A 22,373-nucleotide genomic window follows, 5' to 3' on the forward strand; every position below is an offset into this window, starting at 1 on the left:
GGATCAAGATTATATTTTCCATTTCAAAATGGATATACACGCAGTGACTTTCCAGCACACTTGACTGATGGATTTATGGATGTTGTCATCTCTTGAGGGCCCGAATGAAAGGCAGGATCGAGGGTGTACGCGACGTTGAAAAGAAAGGAGAAGTTGAGAGAAGACGTTGTAGAGACGGAGTTCTCTGGGATGTCGTCTCCTCAATGCAGAGAGCAGATCAGAGCTGCGTGGGAGTGCGTGGGGGGGAATCCTCTTGGAGAGTGTACCCAGCTACAGTAGCTAGCTATGATCCCAAAAAAAAAAATGTATCTAGGGCAGCCCCTCCCTAGTTTTCCTTTCAAACGAACACAGACACACTCGCATGTCCAGACACACAAGCAGATACACACTACACCTGTACCTGCGCACACACACACACACACACACACACACACACTGCAAAGAATGGCTCTATTGTCTGCCCTTTTTCTTTCTTTTGTTTATTCATAAATCACGGCTGTTGCATTCCAACTCCGTTGTAATGCTGACACACAACTTCAGAAGCCATCACCACCCTTTTTAAAAAACTCCTAAATCCCATCAGTGGGAATTTTAAAAATTAAAACATTGCTTGTTGAAAATCGTACACAAAATGGCCACGGCTCACGAAACAGTTTGGTCTCCACAGGCTGCATTATGAATGCCGAGCCTACGCCAAACTATAAATACAATCTTGGGTAAACATGCAGGGAAGGCATAACGTTTTTGATTCGAGCCGTGCAAAGTGGCACAGCTCTCCGAAAACATACATATATGATGAGGACCTCTGAATGTCAGCTTTTTGGGTGGGGAAGAGTAACGGGGCAAATTAGGGTGGATTGGGGAGGCGGTGCAAGCCCAGTAATTACTCCAACACATTGAGATGAAGCTCTCTCTGCCACCTGAGTCTGACGAATGAGGCAGATTCAAGTATTTAGGCAAATTGAATGCATAAATAAACAAGTTCTCATCTCCTCTCCCTCTTCTTATTCTCTTTCAGGTACAATTGCTGGTTCCCCCTCCGGTTCTAGTAAGTAATAACGCAACTCAGAGGAGGTGGAATTCCACTCTCTCTCTCTCTCTCTCTCTTTCTCCCTCCCTGCATTGTCTCTCGCCCCTTTTTCGTTGCATTGTCTTCTAAATGTAAGTTTTAACCCCGTAACTCGCGTTCCGCACGTCTCCTAAACTCTCCCTCTGTCCTGTGATGTTTCAGCTGGCTCTACGCTCAGTCATTTTTCTTCTTTTCCCTGCATCTCCTCTCACAGTGCTGCAGCTCGGGCCCCGTGTGCTTCATTATTAATAGGCCCTCTCTGTCGCTGTGTCCTTTCATCACAGCACATCACACTAACCTGCACAGGAGGAATTCTTCCACAGTTCTGCTTTTCTTATTTAGACTAAAGACACTGCTGCGGATGGATTGAAGAAAGAGAGGTGGGGGGATGGGATGGGTGGTGGATGGAGCAGCAAAGGGTGCTGAGAGAGAGAGAGAGAGAGAGAGAAAAAGACAGACAGAGAAGCTGGAGAAGGATGTGGGCATATAGTGTTGTAATGCAGTGTGATTCCGGGTGAGGAGCTCCGGGAGGCAGGAATAAAAGGGAATTTGATTAGGGATTCTCTCTTTGGAGAGAGAGAGAGGCTCTCAGCCTCCGAGCTGTTAGACAGAAACGATCGGCAAAGTGGCAACATCAACCCTGACAGCACTGGGCTGTTCTCCACATGGCCGGACAGTAAAAGGCTGATGCATGGACGGACTGAGCAATTGGACTGCACTGCAGAAGTCTCCTTTTAAAAGGTCTCCTCTCACAATTAGATACTAAATAATGGGTATGATTGATCAAAGAGACAAATGATGCTTGCTAATGGGCTGATAATGAGTTTAGAGGTTCAGTTTCAGGTTCCCTTAGATTCAGTTTCTGTTTGTTAATACCCCATTTCTACCTGTGCTGCTGAGCATTTACTGCCACTGAAGGTGAAGAGGAGACGGAGGGTGGAGATGAAGCGGGAGGGATGGGATGGGGGAGGGGGTAACACTGAAGGTGAAGTTGAAGCTGAAGCTGAAGGTGAAACAGAGGGTGAACCTGAAGGTGAATCAAAAGAGTGCCACAACCATCTCAGAAGCTGAATGGTCCCCGGCTGTTACCCATGAGCCATTTGGAGCCCGTCGCCGTAGCCAGAGGCACTTGACAGCTCGTGGCTACGAGCTACTTTCTAGATAAACACACGCTGCAGAAACATCTGCCATCGCGGAGACATCATCTGAATGGAAGTCAATCGGTTTTGTGACATTTCGAAGAATAAGGCGTCACTTTCACCCTTATCTTGTCTTCCTTCCAGATAGTTTGACAATGAAGGGAACGCCTTTGTTCTCTTTGCTGCGGAGAGTTCGATAAGAAAAGATTGATACCAGCCTCCTGTCCGTGGGTCCGATGTGAAAAGCGACACAACGGAAAACTTCTCATTTGACGGTTACATTTACCTTGAAAAAACCAGAAAGCTTATTTCTTAAATAATGATGTTTTGCGTGTGCACGTTTGTAAAGTGCAGTATTGCCGGCCACAGCTGTTCACACGACACAGCGGACCTGTCCAACGCAAATGTGTGTGCCCAGTGGTCGTGTCTGCGGTGTCTATCATACATAACTCACCCTGCAACATACTGGAGGTCTTAAGCTCTACATTTCCCCCGGTCGTCTCCATCTTCTGACCTTTAATGCCAGACTTGTCCCGTCTTGAGAGCGCGGGTGTCATACTGTATGGACATTTAGACTTTATTTGTTCTGACTGACTGATTTCAAGCAGGCCGGGGGATGGACGTGAACGGACTCTGTCAGCCGCTTGAATGTACAGTGAAGCGGACCTCAAAAGCCCAGCTCGCCCTCGTCATGCTAAATTTAAACCTGCCATCTCGGTCGGCGGCGGACCCTCTCGTGTTCCACCAGAAAAGCACTTAGGACGTGGGCGGAGCTGGGATTTCGGCACCGCTGTGATGTCGTCAGACTTTCTCCTTCTTCTGCTTTTGTTTTTTTCTTTTTTTTGTCAGAAGGAAATCCATTAGGAGCGTTTGTTGAACAGCGCAGCACTTTTGTTGCTTGGTTGACGTCGACGGGGAAGTCAGAGAATTCACTGATTAGCTGTGATTTAGAACGAACTGACAGAAGCTTTGACGTCGTAGAAGCTGTTACAGTCCTTTGAAAGCTTTTTGAATATCATAATGTGATTCATTTTACCTATATTTTACCTCCATATCAGATTATTTTGTGAAAATGGTGGAAATCCAAATGTTCTGTTTTGTTTGACCAACAATCCAAAAGTCAAAAGGTATTTAATTAACTGTCAAAAAATGTTTAACATTTTAAAATAAAATTTTAGGAGCTGAAACCAATGGTTTTTTGCATACAAATATGTATTATTTATTTTCTGATTTGATTTAATCCATCTAAATAATAATCCATCTAAATACTTAATCCATCTAAATACTAAATACTAGTATTATTTTTGACACTACATTAATTAACACAATTTCCAATATATGAAATGTAAAACTTAAATACTCAGTTGCCCTTCTGGGACATCAGAAAAGGGAAGATCACACTGTGTCTTTCATCCCAGGTTTAGAAAAGTGTATTTGGCTTGAACCTGACCCTGATGTGAGCAAAGCCTTGTTTTCTCTGTGTGTGTGTGTGTGTGTGTGTGTGTGTGTGTGTGTGTGTGAGTGTGTGTGTGTGTGTGTGTGTGTGTGTATGTGTGTGTGTGCGTGTGGAGTTCTGGCAGGCATATGGAGCAGTTCAGTGAAACCCATAAATCATCTTCATCCCCTCCTTTTCCTCCTGGGGATCTGAGGTCTTAGGTTCTCTTCTCACAGAGCGGCCGCCATTGCTGTTTGTACATGCACGCACACGCACGCACACACACACACAAACACACACCACACACAGGTGTTATTGTCTTGTGAGGCTGAAGGTCCTGTGACGTTAAAAACTAGATCAGATAACAACATTAGTTAGCTTGAATAATATCGTCTGTAATCTCAGTTATCTTCTCTGGCTCTCAACTGCATTCGAACATGTTTTCAAAGCTTGTATGTTACTTTAAAATATGAATAACAACAATACGTGGAGAGAAAACGTTTGACTTTATGTGAACTGTTTAGAAAAGCGTTAAAGCAGCCTGGTAGTTCGTTTTCTAAATTTTCACCCAACGTAAAAGTTGGTTCTACGAATTATATTTTCCGTATGATTACTTTTCCCAGGAATTTGAAAATGCAAAATCCCAGCTTATGTTTGTATTGCGGGAATTTTACAGGAAGGTCAATAATAAGATATTTTGACTGTCGTCTGTGCTGCCGGAGCAAATGCATCCTTGTGCACATTACATCAGGACTTATGGGTTGGACAGCATGTCACAGTCGTTGCCCCCTTTGTCGCGTCCCTGTCCCAGATAAGTCACTGAGCATGCTCAGATGAGGATTAGAGATCTATTGCCAAGAGAGTCTGATCCACGGAGCCCGCAGCCCATTGGTCCGCTGGCAGATGGGCGTTGGGCGAAGGGGGAGGGGAGGTCACACAAACCAAATCCTCAAGCCCCGTCATACATCTATCCAGCCACCATGACCCCACATGACTTCATCTTCCCAGGGCTGTAGAATAGCCTAAATAAAAAAGGACCAGCAGACCAGACAAGTGTATGCAAACTCACAGGCTCTAGAGATGGACGACACTCCATCGGACGCACTCCCATCTGTCCACCATCCTCGTCTCACTCCCGTCTATTGCATTTTTATAAATGTTGAACTTGCCCTTAGACTGAGAGGGATTTGATCATGTCTGGAAGATCACGTGACATATTAATAAGATACATGCTCTCACTCCTCCTGCCACCATTAGGTGTCCTGGGAAAAAACGTTAACTGATCCTGAATCACAATGGCTTCATTTGTGCGGAAGTTAAATCAATGTCCGGCACTCCGGTAATAAACGATGAGAATGCTGAGACTGACAAGTGGCATTAAACATTATTTTTTTTTATCATTTATCTGGCTACATTAATACAAGTGACAAATTATGTCATTATATGCAATTACATTTGTGTGGAAGACACCTACAAATTTGTCCGAGCGGGGACTGGACACTGCTCGCTGAAGTGTGTGTGCGTGTGTGTGTGTGTGTGTGTGGAGTCCATCTGTACAGACAGACAGGCACATGTACCAGGATGATGTAATGAATCAGCTTAGATTACTGATGCATTGCGTGAGAGAGTGATGGCGCTGTTGTACGGCTGAAAATGACACTAAGACCTTGGCCCTGCTGCTTTTTCTTTTTTTTTTTTTATGCTTTGTACTTTTCACATGCAGAGTCCATTGCTTCCAGAGGCTCCGTTTCTGGGGTTGGAAACTCACATTTCATCTCTCGAAACCCTCATCACTCTGATCCAGGTGGAGGTAGGCACTCGCACACTAGGTAGTACGAGACTAGTCGTGATTGTCGTGCGATTAAAGTAGAAGAGAGAACTGTAAAAGTGCGATGGTAAAAAGTTAAGTGGACTCCTGCTTTCATTAATGATGATGAGCGTACAAATCCTCTTCTAACCTGAAATTGAAGCCTGCCAGATCCCTCTTTATTGCCCCCTCTATATATACGTTTTCCAACTGTCTAATTCAATAAAGCATACCTACTTTATTATGGTGGGAAACCCGCTGTTCTCCAGGCAACAGAACGATTTGAACAAAAAAAATGTATGTCGTCATTTGGATGTGAAATGAGTTTTAGAGGACAACGTTGTTTTTTTCAAAATGGTGTCATAACACCGCCGCTGTGTTACAAGGCAGCTTTCATGTACTTGGTCTTGTTCACATCAATCATATTCTGGGGATCAGCGACCGAAAGAAATCCAATTAGAGATCAGATCCAAAGTCTTTACTATCAAGTACTATCGTACCAGTAAATGTAATTCTAGGACAGTACTCTTCTTTTTACAACATACATACAACACACCTGCAACACAATGTTGCAGCCAAAAGTAAAAAATCTCTCTCTCTCTAAAATAATTTTAATTAAAAATGAATTAGTGAAAATAGCATGATGATCAGTCAGGACATCGCAACAGTTTAAACAACTTGTACCAGTAGTTTAATGTATTCATATGATGTCATAGTCAATATATTGCACCATTACAGTACTTTTATTTTTAGATCATTAATTACTGCTGTGAAGGTGAGAAACTATCATTTTATTATCTTTCATCTCTCAGATGTAAAGATGACAAAACTGAGTGCGTGCGAACACACATCCGTGCACACTGGAAGTGTAAAACAGAGCAATACACTTTTGACAAACGCTGTATGTTTTCATTTTACAGCCATATTAACAATAGTCACACCTTTAACACTCACTGTGTTTTGCACCAAAAAAAAAGAAATACACAACTTCCAGCACTGAAAGGGTTGGGGAACAGCTTTTGAGTTTAGCCTATCTCAGCAGTGTGAAATCACACCATCATTGTGTGTTCTCACTTCTGTGTGCGTGTCCATGTGGGTGTGTGTGTGTGTGTGTGTGTCTGTGTGTGTGTGTGTGCGTGTGCGTGTATGCACACTTTTGAAGAGGAAAAAGGGAAAGCTAGGCTTTCTTTGGACAAACAATCTGATGCTGCATCTCTTATGCTAATGCGTTAGCCCGCTCATTGCTCATTGCATTTCCATTCTCTGTCCTCGTGCAACTGATGCAACAGGCCCGAGAGCTCCACCGGCACAAACCAGAGCTACAGACAGCTCAGCCCCAGTAACGGACAGTGTGTTACACACCAGACGTTTGTCTGAGCCTCCGCTGGTGGCCATCGGAGAATCTGACACACGTCCTGTTACGGCAGAGGTTCTCCTTCCTTCAGAGGAGCGCCGGGTTTCGGTTGTTAATCATCCTCATCGCCACCATCCAATCACAGTAGTCCTGTCTCATCTTCACCGTCATACAGGCCCGCACGACACTGAGGAAATGCCCTCAGAGCCAAGGGCTAGTGAGAGAGGAGGTAAGCACCCATAGCTCTAGTTGACAGTAGATATAGAGTACAGTATACAGGCTGACAGAAAATAGAATAATCTCCTTTAGAATCAGGAGATCATTTTCATTTCCAGGCAACGTGAGGTTTTTCTTTTTTCTCCGACAAAGGACAATTTCCCCCGAGGGGTCCCTAACATGCTCGCAAATACACAAGCTTCCATAATCCTACGTTCAGCATCACATCACATGTCAGAAACGCTTATTCAATGTAGGGGAGTGGCAGGGAAATCTTGTTAACATGGGTGAGTGAGGGAGTGAGAGAGTGAGTGAGAGGCCGACATTGTCTTCGCCTCATTCAGAGACACCGAGAGGATTGCGGAGAGTCAGCCATAGAATCAGAGTGGCGGAAAGATATGAAGGAGGTAACAGGAGAGGGGAAAGAATCAGGACTAAGCCCAAAACATCCCCCTTGACATTAACCTCAATTTACTGCAGTAGAGGGCAAAATACGATGTCATGGAGCGGCATTAATCTATTGAGTGTCAAGATATAAATAAAACAATGTCGTGGTCTTTGAGGGAACCCTGAATGCTCGGTCTGCCAGTCGGGACAGTTGAGATTAATGCCAACAACAGTTCGAATCACTCCTACTCCCCCCCTTCCCCCATCAAGGCAGCATAGGTTACTGAGATTAAATGCGTTTATGATCAATTTGCGTGTATTTATGCACGTTAGTGTGCAGCTGTGACTGTGTGAGAGAGGAGGTCCAGTGGGGCCCGGAGTCGGACATGAGCAGAGGAAGGCAGGGTGTAACTTTGACGAGCTGTAGTGATGGCGTGATGCCAGTTGTGTGATATGGTCCAGGGTGCTGTGAGAACAGCTGTTGGCATCCTATCTCACTGGAGCCCCAGGGATGGGAAGGCATGAAGGGGAGAGAGTGGGCGGGAGATAGCCGGAAGGGGGACGCTCCGCAGGGGAGCAGGATGCTTGCAGGATGCCCGTCTCTGAAGAAGAACAACTGGAGACGTACAAAAAAAAAAAAAAACCCTGAGGGGAAACACAGATGGATGCATGAAGCATTGTATTCTCTTGTGGTCTGGTGATCATTGGTCCCCAAATGACGTACATGGTGTGGTCGCTTCATTTGATTGGTTATTTGGATTTTTATTCTTAAATCACCCGTGTGAGGAGGACTGTGGTGATTTAAAGAACTGTGCCGGTGTTGCAGTAAATGGAAAGGTAAAAGGAAGAGAGAGCTTGATCCATAAAATGAACCAGTTTCACACGTCTATTCTTTCATTTGTAGCCCGAAAAATCTTGAAGCAAAGGATCCTGGGAATGGCATACAGCCCTCTGGGAAAGTAAAACACAGAGAAAAAGAGAAAACTTGAGCCAGAGACAATTAAAAAATGCAGTAAAAACGAGATGTGTGTTCTAGGTTGTCTCTCGTATTGATTTAAGATATTGTGTGAGTGCACCACAGAGCACATTAAATCTCAATATAAGGAGGTGCACCTGTGAGAAGATGTGACTGTACATAACATCCTACGAATATTCATATCCAATACAGGAGCAGAAATAAGGACAGAATCTTTTTTTTCTATTATGGAAGGAAACAAAGAAACAAATGCATACAAGGAGTTAGATGTACTAGTCAGAAAATGTCGTGACATTCAGATAACAGGAAGTCATATCTTTCAAAACCAGAGTGAAAGCGTAGGGATGAAGGAGTTTCTCAAGCCTCTCTGACTTTCAAAGCTTTTTCCCAAGCCCATGGCTGAGGCCCCTGATGGGCAATCCACTATCTGACACAGAGAGAAAGGAAGAAGGAGAAAAGGAAAACAAGGTCTCGAAGGAAGACGAGAAGGAGGCGAAAGGCAGACGATATCAGTAATCTTTACCCACTGCAGTATCAGCCTCATTATACAGCTCTTATTGTTCGGGCTGCTTAGGAAAAAGCATCTAAGATACCTCATGCGATATCTTGTTGTCCTAATAATGATTGCGGTGTGTCAGTCTCCCATAAAACGACATCCTCATCCGAGCACAGGGAGGAAGGGAAGGACGAGAAAGAAAGAAAAAACGAAATGACAGGTATTGCTCTATTATATGTAGTCGTGGCAATATTCTTGTAGATTTATACATACTGTAGTTTACTGTTGGCGCGGTAAATACACTTTTATCATGAGTTCAATTTGACAGCTCACAGTGAACAACAACTGGGGCCCTAAAATTGGAAACTGCAAATTCATCTCTTCACTGACCTGATAGTCTGTCACTCAGCATCAGCGAATGAGCTGAATCGTAATTTTGGCACCAACAGTTGTGTCATATTATTTATCTGGCTGACAGGATGAAGTAAATGGATAAAGAATGTATTTATTGTTCAAGGTCTGTTGCTGAGTAAAGAGCATATAAAATGTATAACACTGGATGTTTTTGCTTGTTATGTCACTGACTATTGTTGCGTGTCAGTCCCCCTCAAGTCTGAGGACCACGCACATAAGACCCATGGCCACGAAACAACAACCTCATCTGAGCACGGGGAAGACAGAAAAGGTGAAAGGAAAAGTACCTCTTTTCTGTGTAGTGGTAGCAACGTTCTTATAGTTTGATAGATTGTAGTGTAGTGTAGTGTAAATATGGCTTTTTGCTTGTAGTTTTCATGACGACTGTGGTTTGAATGAAATAAGAAAAGAAAGGTATCTCTTTTGTGTTCGAAGTTATCTTCGTGTGCAGAAAACATGCAGCTGTTAAATCTTTACCGCAACATTTGCCTCTTGATGAAATATACCTGTATAGCTTACATGTAAATCTACATTTGGTATGGAGTGACTGAAGCAGAACAGGAAGAAGAGGAAAAGACTGGAGTAATATGTTTTCCGAAATGAATATGGTTTATTAGCCATTTAGGTTGCAAAGATGTTTTACTTGTTATTTCAATAATTGTGGCGTTTCAGTTACCCACACATCTGATGGACACACACAAGAGACTCATGGCCACGTTCAAGAGACTCATGGCCAGGTACAAGAGACTCATGGTCAGGCACAAGAGACTCATGGCCAGGTACAAGAGACTCATGGTCAGGCACAAGAGACTCATCGCCAGGTACAAGAGACTCATGGCCACGTTCAAGAGACTCATGGCCAGGTACAAGAGACTCATGGCCAGGTACAAGAGACTCATGGTCAGGCACAAGAGACTCATGGCCAGGTACAAGAGACTCATGGCCACGTTCAAGAGACTCATCGCCAGGTACAAGAGACTCATGGCCACGTTCAAGAGGCTCATGGCCAGGTACAAGAGACTCATGGCCACGTTCAAGAGGCTCATGGCCACGTACAAGAGACTCATGGCCAGGCACTAGAGAATCATGGTCACGTTCAAGAGTCTCATGGCCACGCACAAGAGACTCATGGTCAGGTACAAGAGACTCATGGCCACGCACAAGAGACTCATGGCCACGCACTAGAGACTCATGGCCACGTTCAAGAGACTCATGGCCACGTTCAAGAGACTCATGGCCACGTACAAGAGACTCATGGTCAGGTACAAGAGACTCATGGCCACGTACAAGAGACTCATGGTCAGGTACAAGAGACTCATGGCCACGTTCAAGAGGCTCATGGCCACGTACAAGAGACTCATGGCCAGGCACTAGAGAATCATGGTCACGTTCAAGAGACTCATGGCCACGCACAAGAGACTCATGGTCAGGTACAAGAGACTCATGGCCACGCACAAGAGACTCATGGTCAGGTACAAGAGACTCATGGCCACGCACAAGAGACTCATGGTCAGGTACAAGAGACTCATGGCCACGCACAAGAGACTCATGGCCACGTTCAAGAGACTCATGGCCACGCACTAGAGACTCATGGCCACGTTCAAGAGGCTCATGGTCACGTTCAAGAGACTCATGGCCACGTTCAAGAGGCTCATGGTCACGTTCAAGAGACTCATGGTCATGTTCAAGAGACTCATGGCCACAAAACAATAACCTCATCTGGACACAGTGAAGAACGGGAGGCGCAGGATCATAAGTCCAGAAAAGCTGAAACAACAGGTATTTTTGTATGTAGTGGTAGCAAGTATCCTGTAGTTTGCTTGTAGTGGTAGTAATATGTAGTAGAAAGGCTCAACTTTGAACACAAGTTAAGCTAAGATACTGGATTGAATTTTAATCTCAATAACATCATAGTGTAATTGTTAAGGTTTCTGAACAAAAAAAGACATACAATTTCCCTCATGAGATGGTCTTGGTTTTTATATTAATGATGATTGCGGTGTTTCAGTCTCCTACAAGTCTGAGAGATACATACATGGCCACGAAACAACCTCATCTGGGCGAGGGAAAGGTATCTTGTTTATATGTAGTGGTAGCAATGCTCTTGTAGTTTGAAATACCTTAGTGAAAGAAATAGGCAGTAGACAAACGTTCACCACAATTAAGGCTTGGTTACTTGCAGCAAAACTATGAACAGCAAGAAATGGATCTAGATATTTGCTCATTATTTCAATGACAATTGTCACGTTTCAGTCTCACGATTCAGAAAGACACATATATGAGACTCATGGCTGCAAAACAACCTTATCTGAACACGATGGAGGTTTCTTTTTGTATGAACTGCTGTGGTTATAACTAACTAGTAAATTGTTCAAGTGAAAGTAGATACAATTGCAACAACCTACATGTATCTCTTCAATGACATGATAATCAGTTATACTGTTAAATTAAAATTTAGTATTGAGAGAATTATTTTAAAAGATTGATATGGTTTAGTATGCAAAAAGCATTACAAATGTACCTTATGGTGTGTCATTGCTTGTTATTTCAATCACAATTGTTACGTTTCAGTTTACCAGACATCTGAAGGACACATACAAGAGACCCATGGCCACGTTCAAGAGACGCATAGTCACGTTCAAGAGACTCATGGCCACGTTCAAGAGACTCATGGTCACGTTCAAGAGACTCATGGCCACGTTCAAGAGGCTCATGGCCACGTACAAGAGGCTCATGGCCACGTACAAGAGGCTCATGGCCACGTACAAGAGACTCATGGTCACGTTCAAGAGACTCATGGCCACGTTCAAGAGGCTCATGGCCACGTACAAGAGGCTCATGGCCAGGCACTAGAGACTCATGGCCACGTACAAGAGACTCATGGCCACATACAAGAGACTCATGGCCATGTTCAAGAGACTCATGGTCAGGTACAAGAGACTCATGGCCATGTTCAAGAGACTCATGGTCACGTACAAGATACTCATGGCCATGTTCAAGAGACTCATGGTCATGTTCAAGAGTCTCATGGTCACATACAAGAGACTCACGGCCACGTACAAGACACTCATGGCCATGTTCAAGAGACTCATGGCCAGGAACAAGAGACTCATAGCCCCGCACAAGACACTCATGGCCACTCAAAAGACACTCATGGCCATGCAAAATACACACCTGGGCATGCACAAGAAACTCATGGCCACATACAAGAGACTCATGGCCATGTACAAGAGACTCATGACCACAGACAAGAGACTCATGGCCACGTACAAGAGACTCATGGCCACGTTCAAGAGACTCATGGCCACGTACAAGAGACTCGTGGCCAAGCACAAGACACTCATGACCACAGACAAGAGACTCATGGCCACGTACAAGAGACTCATGGCCACGTACAAGAGACTCATGGTCACGTTCAAGAGACTCACGGCCATGTTCAAGAGACTCATGGCCACGTACAAGAGACTCATGGCTACATTCAAGAGACTCATGGCCGCAAAACAACCACTTCATCTGGGCACGGGATGAAAAGGCAGGACAAGCATAAAGGTATATCCTTTTACTGTTGTTGACCTGGAGTGGTATAGTATACATATGCAGTGGAAACACTTGAACTACAAATTAAACTTGACAACTTGTAAGACAAACAAAATCAGACGGCAGTCTTAGCCATCCAAAAGTCTGAGGGACATCTTTATCAGACCCAGAATGACACTCGTGGCCACAAAACAACAACTTCCTCTGGAACAAAAAGTTGAATCTTTTGCGTGTAATGGAGTATTTCTAGTGTAATCTGTAGATTTCTGTAGATGTGGAAATGTGTAGTAGATCAACTTTCAAAATGAATTCAACGTGGCCACTTACACCAAACATTTGAATACAGCCTAAAAACTAAAAGGAGAAATGTATTTTTGTCTTTGCATCTTTTGTTGTCGACGATCGTGGGCAGCCTCCCAGAAGCCTGCACATGAGACTCATGGATACATACATGAGACTGATGGACACGCACATGAGACTGATGTACACGCACATGAGACTCATGGACATGCACATGAGACTCATGGACACAAACATCAGACTGATGTACATGCACATGAGACTCATGGACATGCACATGAGACTCATGGACACAAACATCAGACTGATGTACATGCACATGAGACTCATGGACATGCACATGAGACTGATGGACACGCACATGAGACTCATGGACATGCACATGAGACTCATGGCCACATACATCAGACTGATGTACATGCACATGCGACTCATGGACAAATACATGAGACTGATGGAGACAAAACCACAACCTCATCTGTGCATAGAGGAGAGGAGCATAAAGAAAGAAAAGGTATCGGTTTTGTTTGTAGTGGCAGAATTTTACAGGGATATTTACCTGTACACTTTCCTCACAACCCACATGTGGCCAATCCAAGTGATGAAATGGGCCACTGAACAGCAGAATGTGATCTAAATTCATGTATGTGTGTCTATTCTGCAACACAGTAGGATGTTGGTAAACATAGCTCCACATCAAAGCTTAATTTGGCACCAACATTAGCAAAATATTTTATCTGAGACTCAAGATCAGAACAAGAAAAAAGACAGGTGAACCAGGTAAAAAAACAACACAAATATACATTGCTTATTGCCTATTGACAATTGCCGAAAGAAAGAACATATCAAATCTTCTTCATATGATGCTTTTGCTTGTTATGTTTATGATCATTGTGCTGTGACAGTTTCCCACATGTCTGAGCGACACGGACACGAGACTCATGGCCACAAAACAACCACCTCATCTGGTCGCCGGGAAGGTATCTTTCATATGTAGTGGTAGCAATAGTCCTGTAGTTTGATATACTGCAGTGTATCTGTAGTGAAGAAGAACTCTCACCGTGAATTAAACTTGATAGCTCACAGTGAAAACAGAAACTGGGAACAACAAATGTGTCTAAATTTATCTCTAACTATGTGACGCCCTGTCAGTCAACATACGCTGTAAGGCAACATCTTTATTTGGTACCAACTGTAGCAGGAAGGAAGAGGAATTTGACATTGAAAATGCTTTTGAAAAACACAATGTTCTTTCTGCAGTTTAAAGTTTGCTAAATCGATTGTAGATAGTCAGTGCACTTGTTTGGTACTTTTTAAAGAAAAGAGAACATGTTATTGTGCTAAATACCCATAAGAATCCGTAGTCCTTTAGTCAATTACATTATGTGTGAATAGGATCTATATTATCAACGGTTTCTCACAAATCAGGGGATGTTGTTGTGTTTTCAGTAGTCGTCGGTCTTTCCAGTTTGGTAAAACAGCCTGAGATAATCTGCACCACATCAATATAGATTGATTTGCAAGTTGTTGCTCCTTTGTAGTGCACCGCAAACCTGAGAGAGGGAGGCATGAGACCCAGAAACACACTTCTTGGAGAGAGGATGAAGACAGAGAAGAGAGAGAACAAGAGAGAGAGAAAAGGAAAGGTAGATTTGTTTTGGAGATAGCACATTGATTCATAACTGTTTGCCAATTTGGGACCCAAAATTTATCCTGATGAGATTAATAGGTGACACGGTATTGCATTTATAGCACCATTAAATGTGGTGGTTTTAATCATTTGAGCCAAGAGTTAAGCATCATTTTCTTGGTTTAATCTACAAACTGACATTTTTATTAATAATATTCACATTAGGCTGTAAAGTGTAATAGGTCTTTATGATTTCCCTAATAAAATATTATATAAATAAGAATATCTTTGAGACAAACCGTGCCAAACGTTTTGCTCATGAGAGTTTTTTTATCTCCGTTTTAAGAGTTTGAAGTTTGCCCATCTGTCATGGAAGTGTAGATGTTAAAATTGATTTCAGAGCACTTTATGGACTTGTAGTCCATTTTGTGGTAAAAGTTTGAGAGTTCATCCTTGACCTTGGAAACACGAGGCTGACGAAACAATCCATCAGGAGCCCCAGAACAGCTACTTACCTCACCACTAAAGGTTGTGTTGGGCAGTTCACTTAAAAGTCAATCTTTTTGGAGCATTTAAAAAAGTGATTTATTTCAAAACAATCCACATCAGCTTTTAGTCCACCCCCAGATAATAACACACATTGAGCTGACAAATAAGACTTGAAGCTCTGGGTCATGTGCAGCACAACAGTAGCTCCTTGTATCCAAACTCTTAATAAAATCTTCAGGATGACTTTTGGGTCCGGTGCTTCCAGTTAGGAAACACTGCACTAGGTGAAGATTATGTCAGCTTTATAGAACAAAGCAACCCCCTTCTTTGAAGTAGAATCTAGTGGGAATCCCATCCACCTAATCCATAGGACCTCTCTGAAGTACTGATGCCCACCGATACCTGCCCCAGTATAGTGCTGTAGCACCTTAAATGACGTGGAGAATAAATCTTAAACAAAGATTCCTTCATCCCTCAAGGGCTCCTGAAACTCTTGATCTCAGGAGAGCCCCAGGCCAGACAGTTGTATGGGATCATATACGATGATTTCAGAGGTAAGAGACCTGGTCTGAAAATACAGACAGGATGCTCGCGCTTGGTTAAATCCTTTGGTTCTTTGGTTCAGATCAGCGATTGTAAACTCTCATTTCACTTAAGTGTGGATGCTGTTTTTCAAGCAGCAACCTGTGGAAACATTCCTCTCATTGCATGTCTTGTGTTTTTCATTTTGCTCACTCTCTTCCCTATGCAACTCCATCTCGGTCGAATATTGTTGCTTTTTGTGCACGGCGAAGGTAAGTGTTTCGACTTTAAATTCATATAAAACCATCAAACAATTGCAGACATTGACATTCCCGTGTATTGATTTAAAAGAAAGGTTGCTTGTTAGAAAAATGTGCCATTATTCCTTCAACCTCAAAGACTCTTTGATGCAGGCAGCTCTCTTACAGCTCTCTCTATGTAACCATTTTTCACTGAAGAGTTCCCAATTGATAACCAGAAATAAAGCAGCATCTTAACTCCTAACGTTAATTTGTGTAGCAATGTCCCATTGCATCTCTAGTCTGTGGAGTAATTGACCATTTATATTTAATTAGGCTGTTCTTCCTCCACCGCTAGCATCCCTTCCTCAGTGCTGAGAGAGGCACTTTATGGCTCTGCACTCGCTGGTTTCCTTTTAAACCAGCTCATTAATATTTCAGCTGGCATCATCAACCAAACAATAATAAAATAATAATGTGACGGCTGATTAAACAGCTAAACTCCGACTTTTTAATGTGCATTTAAATGTGTATTTGCATAAACATGCCTGGTAAACGCCTCTTTAGAGGACAGTGATGCCTTGCAGCACACTATATTACAGGCAACTTCTAAAGCTTAATAAAACCTTAATTAGGTACCGGCTTCAGCCAAGATAATCGTAGTGAGAATGTAGAGCAACACTTGCTGCGCAATGCAGATCCTACAGTGAATTATATCACGCTTTCATTTCTCCCTCTGTGGAAAAATTAGACAAAAAGGTCTTACACCGTTCTTTGGTTTTTAGGGTGTGAAATATGGATGAAGTCTTAATTTACCACGTGTACGAGCATGAAGAGTAAAACCTGCAATCACATCCCCTCAGATAATTCATGAATTACAAAGGGAAAAAAATGTAATAAAGAGCTCCGATTGTATGGAAGCGTTTTTTTAGACTGCGTAAATGAGACACAGTGAAAGAGCGAAAGAGAGGAGAGGTAGGTGGAGGTTTTCTATCAGGTTAAGTGGTGACAGACTGAATTCACGGTGTCAGGTGCAGTCTGAAAACACTTCGGCATTGTATCGCTCACCTCAAACTCCCTTGGTTGTGATTCTGTAACTTATAATCTACTCATCGGGTAATGCAATTAAATTCCCAGACACATTTAACACACCTGTTCTCAGACGCCTGCACACACACACACACACACACAAACAAGCACGTACACACACACACACACACACACAGGATCGTGGAATTCCCATCAGTAATCAGTGCAGCCCAGTGAAGCAGACTCAGCAACCCTGTGAGTGTAGGAATGGAGAGGGAGTGGTCTGTCTTTATTGTACCAATATAGAGTCAGAAAGGCAAGTCATAAAACACGCTCGGAGTCATTCATTTGTTCACCGACGTCTCGCAACTAAAGCCATCAAGACATATCCGTTAATGCAAGTCATTTATCACGTCCATTGGTCGCGGAAAAAGAATCCCATGAGCACGCTTACAAAAGATACGACGGCCATCCCCAAGTATTGACTTTGTGAACATGTATAATCGTCTTCCTCCATCTTCCTCCAGCAAAGAAACTTAACCGCGTGTTTTTTCTTTTTCTTTTTTTCCAGACTGCGAGTGCTACGGCCACTCCAACCGCTGCAGCTACATCGACTACCTGAACATCGTCACGTGCGTCAGCTGCAAGCACAACACCAGGGGCCAGAACTGCCAACACTGCAGACTGGGATACTTCCGCAACGCCTCTGCCGAACTGGATGATGAGGGCGTCTGCATCGGTCAGTCTGCGGGGGGGGAGGGGGGGGGGAGAAGGAGAGTGTGTGTGTGTAGGTGTAGGTGTGTGTGTGTGTGTGTGTGTTGTTGCTTAAAAATACAAAAGCTACTTATTTGTTGTTGTTGTTTTTTTGTTTTTTTAAAGCGAATATTACCACATCAAGGTGAGACATTTTAAATAGATGCATACAGAAAAACAAATATTAAATATGAACAGATATATCGAAACACATTTTGTTGCGTTGGCTCTGTAAAACAAAAGCTACTTTTTTTTTTTAAGCGAATATTACCACAACAAGGTACTCTAGTAGAGACATTTTAAATAGATACATACAGTAATACAAATATTAAATATGAACAGATATATCGAAACACATTTCGTTGCGTTGGCTCTGTAAAACAAAAGCTACTTTTTTGTTTGTTTTTTGTTTTGTTTTTTTAAGCGAATATTACCACAACAAGGTACTCTAGTAGGGACATTTTAAATAGATGCATACAGTAAAATGTAATATTATCAGATATATTGATACGTCGAAACACATGTTGTTGCGTTGGCTCTGTAACACAGGATTCGAAAAGATACACTTACAATGGGATTAAAGATATGTCAGATTCAAGATGAAAAAAAACGTCCCTTTTTTTGGTTCACTCTCACCGTTCTTATGAGCATCGTTTTCCAGACTCTGCAGGCAGCTGTTTTTCAGACATTAAGCTCTAAAAACCCACTGACCACCATCTGGTCAGCACCAGACAGCAGACAGACGCGGTGGGACGGTGAACATAGTGGTGCATGCAGCAGCTAAAAAGACAGAAGTTTCATGTTGGTGGAAACGAACCTAGAGATAAATTGAGGGAGAATATTACACTTCCTTTTTGTCACGGGGCAAGAAACATGATAGCAACATTTTGTTAAAGTGCTAATAGTTCAGTGCCGTGTTTACAGTTTATTGCACAGCCAGTCTGTGGCCCAGAAGGTGTACAACCCATAGAGATCAGCATTCAGAGCGTTTAAGCTCACTTCCTCGCGGCGGCGTCCTTCATCTGGAGGTGCGTAAAAAAAAAAAAAAAAAGGGTTCAAAAGTCCAACACTGCTCGACTAATACTGATGCAAACGCCCTCAAGCACCTTCCAAGCGGGGAGTCAACATTTAAAACCTCGTTTTTGAATCCAACAACAACAATAAAATATGTTCTCACTGTGTACTGCAAACCAATACACATCTCTCAAACTCAGTCTTATTAATAAGAGGCACGTCAAATAGTCCGTTTTGTTTCGCACGGCTGTGGAGAAACAATCTGGTGCAATCCGTCCGCGGGTGACGGTGAACTTCAGGCCCCATCAGCTCATCTGCCAGTGCACACATGGCACACCGGGCACGGCAACAGAAACCAGTTCACCCCCCCCCCCCCCCCCCCCTCAAGCATTAATGCGTTTGCACAGACATTTTTACACACAGCTTCGCATTTCCCCCAGTGGCTCACATACAATTCCGATATTATCGCACGTGACCCACAAACACACGGCTCGCGTTGTTTGTGTAACGTGTTTCATTCCTATGAATATTTCATCATTTATTCCAAATGAGTTAATTTGATCGTGGGTTTAGCCTAAGTTTCTGGCTTACATCCGATCACGAGGGAAACTCTGGTCAACCGACTTGACAGACGCAAAGCAAATACCATCTCTGATCTGCAACCACCGATCTGGACGTCAGTCAGCGTCTATAAATATATGCATTTGTTATGATAACCACTTATTATGGAATTGATGTGGAAAAAAAAAATGTCATCTTGTGTTGGTAATCTTCTTTGAAAGCATTCAGGCAACAATCAATAAATCAACTGCTCTGCGAAAATAAAAATAAAAACATAAATATCTGTGGCTGTAATAAGACCATCAAATCCTTTTAGTCTAAAGAAAATAATGTGTGTGTTTCTTATGAATTGTTTACTTTGCAGGGAGGCGTGGCGACTTTCTTTCTCGATTTAGAAACTTTAGGAGCTCGTGCTGCTTTCACTATTAAACTGGGCTTATTTATTGGATAATTTATTTAAATATAGCGTTCTATTGCTAGTTTCTCATTATTAGTCACCCTCGCCTTAAAGATGTAAATCAGACATATTTGACGTAAATCTCAGTAAGTAGTTTGCGTCGTAGTACAAGTTGCTGTGATTGGTTGGAAGGAGAGCTCATGGTGTTTCCAAAAGTAAATATTAGTTTGTGGTGATTTATAGGCCATTTGAAATCATATGAATTTTGACTGAAGAAACTTTAATGAGTTTTTTTTTATTACTATAACAAAGCCATCTGGATCTCCCTCACCTGTTCAAAATACCACAATATACACTTATTCCACCTGCCTTTGAAAGGAGATATTCTGTGATCCAAAAAATACCTCTTAGAATCCGTGGGACAGTTTGTCATCATGTCTTTTATTACATCACAGTCGTTTTTTAGCCAAGACACCATTACATGGATCACATTATCTGTGAGTTTTATAGAAGATAAATAAACACTTTTCATCTTTTTTCACCAAGCATGGTGCATGGTGGTGCAAAAAAAAACGAGAATAATTATGGCTGGAAAAAAAAAAGGAGCTACATTTCAGGTCTGAATCTCTGCAGCATCTCGGGATCAAACTCCACCTCACACAGTCCTGCAGCTCAGAAAAAGCATCAACACCAAAAGCAAATCTGTGGTCTGAATACATAACGCGCACATATACCTGGCGGAACTTCTTTCAACTCTTCCCTTTTCCTAATCCCCTATCCTAAATGCCTCCGTATCTCATATTGTTGTTGTTTTTTTTTTTTTTAAATCCTCTCCAGAGTGTAACTGCAACCAGATGGGCTCGGTTCACGACCGGTGTAACAGCACAGGCTACTGCCAGTGTAAAGACGGCGCCACGGGGGCCAAGTGTGACGACTGTCTGCCCGGGTACTACTGGAAACAAGGCTGTTACTGTGAGTATATTAAGGAGGCAGAATTCTTCCGTGGGTTCATATCGGATAAATCCAGCCACGAACAAATGTTGTATGTTTTCCCAGGACCTCTGCGTGGCTTGTATGGAGCCTGTGCATCACCCGACGTGCTCTTTACTCCGGGGGGAATAGATCATGTAGCTCATTAGCAGCATCAGTCACTCCTTAACCCCATTACAGGGAATCGCCTTCCTGTACCAGCTAGCTTCCTGTAGACCCCCACCACACACACACACGCACACACACACACACTACACCTCCACAGGCATGCCTGTCTTTTGACTGCGAGCTTATTCGCTACAATGTGGGACACATTACCCCACTTTGGAGTTGGCACCTTACTCCGAATGCTCCAATGCTACAGAGCCAATTATCGCCGGTGTAATAAAACACGTTAGCTCATGTAATTATTTCCTGTCATGGAAGGCTGATCCTCCCCTCTGTTTCCTCTCAGTACATTTGTGGGCCAAGTGTCTCTTTTCGCAGTACAACTACCTCTGTGGTTGTTGCAAATGCCTTTTATAGTGTTTTAACGACGCCATTTGTTCCTCCAATCATTACTTAACAAATAGCGCGAGCGCAGTGTTTTTTTGTCTTGTTTTTTTTCCCGCTGTGTTTGAGACAAGGATTTTAAAAAAAACTTGACCAAGAGAAAGTGCGGGCTCGAGAAGAAAAAAAGAAACGAAAAAGAACTGCAAAAATATATATATATAAATAATTTTTAAAAAGAAGGCAGGTGTTACCTGTTGCAAAGACTGGAGAATTTATCTTGCCTATTTCTTTCCTTCTGCTTTCCTTTTCTACTATGTTCCTTCTGCCCTGAATTCTTCTCGTACCCCTGTGTCTCGGTTTCCCATCATTCTTTCTCTAACGTTGCCCCTCCTTATCTTCCCCTCACCTGTCGTTCTCTTTGCCATACATCTTTCTTTCTTCTCTATGCTTCTTTTACTCCCCCTCTATCCTTTTTACTGCCTCTCAATCTGTCTCTTTGCCATGCCCTCTTTATTCCCAACTCCTCTCTCTCATTCTCCTCACCTTCCCTCTCCATCTCCCTCTTCTCTTCCACTTCTCCCTCCGTCTCTCTCTCTCTCTCTACCTCCGTCTCCGCTCACAGCTAACGTTTGCGACGAGGAGATGCTCCTGTGCCAGAACGGAGGAACTTGCTACCAGAGCCAGAAGTGCATCTGTCCTCCCGAGTTTAAAGGGGCCCTGTGCCAACAACCCCAATGCGAGGCGGGCAAGGATTGCAACGCCGCCTCTTCCCTGCACCTTACCACGGCCACCGTGCTGCTCTGCACTCTGCTAGCCCACCTGCTGGCCACCTTAACTACGCACTGAGCCACGGAAAAAAGAAGAAGAAAAAAAACTCTAAAGAAGAGTGTGTGTGTGTGTGTGTGTGTGTGTGTGTGTACATGTGTGTGTACGCGAGGCGAGGGCCGCCCCAGTCGTGGACCCACACACCCCCAGCACTCGTCAAAACACACACACACACACACACACACACAAACACACACTCACACACAACACTAACTAGCCCCAGTCTCCTTACACACACACACACACACACACACACACATACACACACTTCACAGGACTGTTATGATACTGGGTGTGTGCTC

At 43.2% G+C, this 22,373-nt stretch overlaps 1 protein-coding gene across 1 annotated transcript in view; it reads left to right on the forward strand.

The window, feature by feature from the left end:
* Positions 1–22,092, forward strand: part of LOC117740653 (netrin-G2) — a 52,593-nt gene extending 30,501 nt beyond the window's left edge. The window contains 4 exon segments of the mRNA XM_034547177.1: positions 1,019–1,048; positions 17,611–17,778; positions 20,602–20,736; positions 21,869–22,092. Of these exon segments, the coding sequence (XP_034403068.1) occupies positions 1,019–1,048; positions 17,611–17,778; positions 20,602–20,736; positions 21,869–22,092 (557 nt within the window).
* The last annotated feature ends 281 nt before the right edge of the window (positions 22,093–22,373 follow it).

This window comes from Cyclopterus lumpus, chromosome 12 (genome assembly GCF_009769545.1).
Source record: "Cyclopterus lumpus isolate fCycLum1 chromosome 12, fCycLum1.pri, whole genome shotgun sequence".
In the NCBI taxonomy this organism is placed as follows: domain Eukaryota; kingdom Metazoa; phylum Chordata; class Actinopteri; order Perciformes; family Cyclopteridae; genus Cyclopterus; species Cyclopterus lumpus.